General features: G+C 38.7%; 1 protein-coding gene and 1 pseudogene across 1 annotated transcript in view; one reads left to right on the forward strand and one right to left on the reverse strand.

The window, feature by feature from the left end:
- The first annotated feature begins 578 nt into the window (after positions 1-578).
- LOC107670567 (F-box only protein 40-like) lies at positions 579-3,908 on the forward strand (annotated as a pseudogene).
- Positions 3,909-4,980: 1,072 nt separating this feature from the next.
- The window catches only part of LOC107670568 (tetratricopeptide repeat protein 36-like), a 3,107-nt gene continuing 1,136 nt past the window's right edge, over positions 4,981-6,951 (reverse strand). The window contains exons 2-3 of the mRNA XM_016463207.1: positions 5,836-6,259; positions 4,981-5,155 (exon numbers count right to left, since the gene is read on the reverse strand). Coding sequence (XP_016318693.1) covers positions 4,981-5,155; positions 5,836-6,259 — 599 coding nt within the window. The remainder of the gene's footprint in view (positions 5,156-5,835; positions 6,260-6,951) is intronic.

Here is a 6,951-nt window from a genome sequence, read left to right on the forward strand (position 1 = left end):
AGTGAGACTGACCTGTATTCATGATCAAGACTTTAACAATAACACAGATGTCTAGAAGTGTGTGTTACTGGTCTCTCTCATTGAAAAATGCTAACTGTGCACGTGCATTTTCTTAACAGTGGGTACACCTGTTTACTGTTTGATTGTTTTCTTAGAAGTTCTGTTATGTTATGGTCAAATAGTTCATCTAATCAAAAAAAAAAAAAAAAGGTTTAGGTTTTATGCCCATTCTTCTAGAAAGCATTGTCTGATATGTAAATATCTATTCGGTGTAGTCTGAGAATTGTCTTGTTATGTGGTTTTATGTTGTGTCTATTCTAGAAAGTCAATAATCGTCTAGACAATAGCAACACTGAAACATTTCCGAGACTTGTTTCCTTTCAGCGTCTATTCCCTTGTCTCATTACAGAGTCTATTTTCAAACACAAGAAATATCAACAGTCATGGTAAGCTTCGAGTTTCAAAGTTGTCATGTTCTTCTTGCTTTCAAACAAGCAAGTGTTGTGTATCAAACAGTCTAAGTACAATAATGGTTATCTTGTGTGCAACAAATACATGTATTGGATTGTCACCTCCAGGGCAAGAATAGGACTACCGGCTCTGGTCTTCATCGACACTTTGAGAAATGTCATAACCAGCACTGCAAGATTCCCGTAGACATCCCCACATCATGCTTCTTCATTTCCTGCCACCTGCAATGCGGAGCCGCCTTCCACCTTTGTAAAGAGGATGAGCATCGTCTTCTCTGCCCTAAAGAAATTGTACCCTGCCTCAACGCTGGTTATGGCTGTCCCATGACCATGACTCGTCAAAGACTTGCCCAGCACCTAGAATTGTGTCCTGCCAGTGTCATCACATGTACCCTGGAGTGGAACCGATGGCCTGTGAATGAGACTGATACCATGTTCTACAGGAACGCCCTCCAGGATACAACCAGCATGAGTCAGTTGGACCTTGCTATGGCCCTTAGAGATCAGAAGCTTCTGTTTAGCTCAATTCAAATGAAGACACTCTTCCCTGAGTTGATAGAGAATATGGATGAGCCTGAAGTTCCACTGGATGGTGTGGTTGGAGGTGTTGATCCAGAGCGCTGGGAGTCTCAGAACTTAAACCCGGAAGAGATGTTGGAGAATAGTCTTATTGGGGAAGAGGTACAAGAACTAACCCAAGAGGAAAGGTTGGCCCTTGCTAAGAGTAAAGATGTGGCCTGCTTGGAGAACTACGGGATGTGGGAGAGAATGTTTGCGAAGGAGAAGTAAGGATGCAAGAAAACTGTGAAGAATTTAGAGGATAGAAGTTGTCCAACTAAGGACAAGGAAGCCCCAAGTGTGACCCCTCAGAATTCCCACGGTGAAGAGATTGGCAGGACAGGTTTAGTCCCTTGGCAAGATGGTGTTCTTGACAGACTCGGTAAAGAGGTGAAGGTGGCAGAGTATAATATGTATTTGGTTCTCAATGGATGCATGCTTATAAACTTTGGCCAGCTGGCAGCTTGCACACCTAAAGACAAAAACAATTTTATGGAAATTTAGAGCCTATTGAAGTTCAAACCATACACTCTTCCAATGTGCCGATTAGCTACAGAGCCAAGCGTAGCCACCTCAAGGATCCATCACAAATGGTTAAGAAGACAGACCAGAATGTGGACACATCTGATTTAGGCATTGCTATAGAAGAGCTCCCAAAGGCAAATGAGGTAGAGGCCGCACTGCTGTGCTGTCTAGAAAGAGAAAGGTAATCAGATACAGTGGGTACGGAAAGTATTCAGACCCCCTTCAATTTTTCACTCTTTGTTATATTGCAGCCATTTGCTAAAATCATTTAAGTTATTTTTTTTTCCTCATTAATGTACACTAATGTACATTAATGCACCCCATATTGACAGAAAAACACAGAATTGTTGACATTTTTGTGAAGGGGGTCTGAATACTTTCCGTACCCACTGTATGTGAGACTGTTGGAAGCGACGGGCTCTATGTTGACTTTGGCACCCAGACCTATGACTTCCATTCTGTTCCATTCAAAAGTGATGCATCTTTGGCCGATGTTGTTGCGGAGCAGCCTCAAAACCTACATGTGCAGATTCAGACCGAATGTGTGACTAGGAGACACAATAAATCCTGCTCAGCCTTCACTTACCTGTGCTGTCATGCCTTCAGGCGTGATGAATACCCCTGGCACTTTAGGAACGTGCATGGAAACATCCAGTCATGTCTTACTGGCTGGTTTTTACAGCGGTGCCCGCTGGCTTACCTTGGTTGCACCTTTAGCCAGAAGCAATTTTGACCATCTAATTAGCAGGCTACCTTAAGCTATGATACGGATCTTAGCACTTTCATCTTACAACCAAAGGTGGCAGCATCACTTTACAAAGGAGTAAAAACCATTAACAGTGAATGTAAACGAGCAAGGAATTTAGATTCTCTGAGCAGACTTCCTTTTGAGATCTTACAACACATAATGAGTTTTCTGGATAGTGTGTCTTTGGGTCATCTGTCTCGAGTTTCTCAGTTAATGAGGGAGGTATGCAGCACTGTTCTGCAGCAGAAGGGCACGGTGTCCCTCAAATGGGAGAACAATACATATTCTCATGGTGGATTCACCTAGAGGGCCAGAAAAAAGGTAAATGCTTTTCTCATATAAACCTGTATCCTGTTACTTTTTTCCTGTGGAACACAAAAGAAGACATTTGTAAGAATCTTTAAGCTGCTTTTTGCCCCATTCATAGTAAGTACAACTGTTCAGTTATTAAAAACACCATAAACCAAGCAAACACAAAACGTTCCTCAAACATTAGTGTATGTTCCTCTTTGGAGATCAATTCCTATCATTCTAGGAATGTTCTTTTTAGGTTTTATTTTATAAACTTCAACCAATGTTCCCCAAGCATTGCCATGATGTTTTTGTGCAACCTAATAAGAACACATACAGTACACAACATTCTCTAGTGGTTATTTTGAGGTTTCTAGTTTGTTCTTGTTAGCTGGGAAGGCACCATAAAATAAGTATTCAAATTTTTGTGAAAACCTTATTAGAGCTTCAGTAACAGCCGTATTATTATCAATATTGTTTAATATTGTATTATTAATTTAATTATTCATAATGAGACTCACATGAGTCTAAAAATCATGTGCACAGTCACAGTTCAATCCCCCAAAAAACTGCAATGCTTTCCAGCCCATCTAATTTTATTTCAGGAGCATTAGCTGTGTCGGAGGGCACAATAAACATCCTAAGTACGTTGGTGCTCTGTTATCTGTTCTCTGAGGTATGTGGGTCAGAGAGCAACAGAGAGGACATACATGGGTCACTTTACCCTCATACCCTCAGGTCATTTAGCAACACTTTCTTGAAAGTTTGCTGCTGGATGACAGGTGGTCACTCTCTCTCTTCGGCCATTGTTTGGGAAGTAACCGATCTTAGCATTTAACCAGTATCGGGTGTAACCTGTATTGAGGAAAGTCAATGAGAATAGTGCTTTGGAATTGAGATCACCATAGTGATGAATTTATAAATGCATATATATATATATATATATATATAATAATCTTAAAAAAGTTATTTTCTTGTGAAAAGTATTGCATTAATTTTCTATGCCAATGCTTGAAATTTCCATGCCATTTGAGATTATTATTATTATTATTATTATATGCAATGACATAATTGATATATTGGAGCTTTCACATCTCCATGTAGGCATGGGAGTTCAGCAGTCTGTTCTCTCCAGTGGATTCATGGTCTTTGAAGATATGCCCCCATGGCAGAGCACCTGAAGGTCTTTCTACCAGAAGGAGATCAGAAGTGAACCTGTGGCATTACCCAGCATGACAGATCTCCAGGAAAGAAGAGGAGAGTTCCAGACACTAGTCAATAGTGTCCTCACTACTGACAAGGCACATGGAAAATAATAGACTGCTAGTAGCACACATAAAATAAAAGCATGCTGCAAGCAATGACCCCCTAAATATTTCCTAGATGAATTTATGTTTTAGTCAATGTCAACTTTGTATGCTGTTTTAAAGAGATTTTCTTTCTTGGGTAAAAGTTCCTAACTTTTGACAGATCATTGCTAACCTCTAGTGGCTGAAAAATGCACTGCTATATAAGCAGGCTTCAAAAATCAACTTAAGGGGTAGTTCCCAAAAATACAAATTTTGTCATCATTTATTCACCGTCTTGTTGTTCCAAACAAGTATACATTTATTTCGTCTGTGGAACACAAAATAAAATATTTTGAAGCATGTTGGTAACCAAACAGTTGCTGGTAGCCATTGACTTCTACAGTATTTTTTTTTTTTCTTCCCTATACTATAGAAGTCAATGGGTACTATAGCAACCTGATGGTGAGTAAATGATGATGTAATTTTCATTTTGGGGTGAACTGTCACTTTAATATTATACATTTATATTTAGTGAGATGCCAAAGACTACTAGTGAAAATGCTTCTATTTTGCATTTAATACCAGGTTAACGAAAAATTATACTATCAGCATAACAATTTGATTGATAAGTTTAGAAAAAAAGTATTTATTTTGTCCTACATTTGGTTTAATGACAGCAACGCTCACGTGTATGAAATCTTCAGTTGCTCTTCAGCATGATTTTAGAATCTGTACAAACTATCATATGATCAATGTCACACATTTACTTATTTAAACAGTGACCTATATCTGAAATATTTCTCAATTTTATGTTTTTACTTTTTATATATATACATGTTTATTTCCATCATAAAGTTCCACTCATAAAGTTCCATCCACAAGTTTATTTATCTGTTCCTCCAGTGCTATCATAATTTTAGGTTTTAAATTGTAATATATATATTTTTTTCTTTCATTCTCTACATCCCCCAAAGTGACAATCACCTGAAAAATGTTTGACTTTATTCACAAAGTACAAGCAAAGTACAAAGTACAAGTTAATAAATGTATGCCTTTGTAACAATACAATGTATATACTTATTAGTATATCTTTCCATCTCTATGGCATGTCTGACATTTCTGGGTTGCGTAGTTTATCGATGACCTCTGACAGCATGCGGTTACATAGGGCAGCGTAGGGGTTCAAGATCACAGCCTGCTGCCGGGCAAACTCACTGCCTAGAGCTGCTGCCTTCTCAAAGTCCACCCGAGCCTCCTCATCACGACCCGACAACCTTAGAAGGAGCTTACGCTGGACCAAAATATGGTGACATTTCTGAAAAATTATATTACGCTGCTCCAGTGAGTGGTGCTAAAGTCACGTTCAGTTTTATCTGAAACAGATGAACATAAGTCTGGCAAGGTTTTATGATGTTTGTTGTTTTATGTATCATGTCCGCTCAAAAACTAAACTTCCTGTAAGTGGCAATAAAAGGTTAATGCTGTATTGTGTTTGAAAATATTGTATAACCTGCACCAAACAGATAGTGTTAACAAAACCAAATTAACATGAGATAAAAATACATTGGCTGAAGCATCCATGCCATTTTAGCTGGCATATACAAGTCTTTAAATGCTTGTATCGTGACTCACGTTTCACAGGACTCAAGCAAATATACTACATTTGTAAAGCCATACATACGGAGCTGGTTATGTGGTGCAAATGTCAAAATGTATTGGTTTACAAATCATGCACTATGAAAATATTTTTGAGGTAGTATTATGCAAGGAAATGCACGAAAATAAGCTTTTATTAAGCGATAATCTGCCCTTATAATCACGTTTTGTGCGAACATCAATGAAAGTTGTCGCCATTTTAATGCATTTTCATTATGGTCTCTGAAAAAAGAACTGCAGAAATTAAAGTTGGAAACCTTTTCAGCTGATTCTGGGGGAGAAAGAAGAAACGTATCACCTTCCGTATCTCCCTGCAGGCGTTTGGTCTGGGCTCGGTTGTTGTAAAGGAAATGCACGAAAATAAGCTCTTATTAAGCGATAATCTGCCCTTATAATCACGTTTTGTGCGAACATCAATGAAAGTTGTTGCCATTTTAATGCATTTTCATTATGGTCTCTGAAAAAAGAACTGCAGAAATTAAAGTTGGAAACCTTTTCAGCTGATTCTGGGGGAGAAAGAAGAAACGTATCACCTTCCGTATCTCCCTGCAGGCGTTTGGTCTGGGCTCGGTTGTTGTAGGCTGAAGCCCTCTGAGGCAGGATCCGGATGGCCTGGTTAAAATGCTGAAGAGCAGAGGGTAGGTCTCCAGACTCAGCAGCAGAAACTCCCTGCAGTTCCAGATCTTTCACCTGTTTCACTAGCTCTGATTCAAAAACACTGTCTAGAGAAAGACATATGAAAGAAATACACAATAATGTTCACAATGAGAACACATCTTTATAGCATTTGAAACTTTTGAGTATGAAAGACCTGATTTAATTCCCTAAGTAAACTGTGACATCTATCTATCTATCTATCTATCTATCTATCTATCTATCTATCTATCTATCGCCTCCTCATCACGCCCCGACAACCTAAGAAGAAGCCCACGCTGGACCAGAGCCTGACAGGCTGATCGCCCAATGCCGCCGCTGAGAGAAATGGCACGCTCCAGATCTTCCACTGCACCTGCAATATATATATATATATATATATCAGTTCAGTGAGATAACCCAACAAAATAACTCCACACTTGCCTTGTTTAAATCCATATAATTTAATGTGTTCTGTAAGATTTGTTCGGTAGATTTATTTATTTATTTTATTTTGTGTGTGTGTAAATGCATTTTGCAAAAGGTCAGTTTCCGAACAATTTGCTGCATCCTACAAATGACTAATATGAAATAGCTGAGGTAATGTCAAGCACAAATTGCAATGCTCAGAAAAACAACCACCTGAATCTGGATGCATTTGTATTATAGACATTAAATCATCATGACCTCTTCTGTATTTATACTCTCCATTTAGCTATACAGTCATAAGTCAGCAATTAACACCAACCGAATTTACTATTGCACTGGGGGCCACACTATG

This window comes from Sinocyclocheilus anshuiensis, unplaced genomic scaffold, assembly GCF_001515605.1.
Source record: "Sinocyclocheilus anshuiensis isolate Anshui unplaced genomic scaffold, SAMN03320099.WGS_v1.1 scaffold140, whole genome shotgun sequence".
NCBI lineage: Eukaryota > Metazoa > Chordata > Actinopteri > Cypriniformes > Cyprinidae > Sinocyclocheilus > Sinocyclocheilus anshuiensis.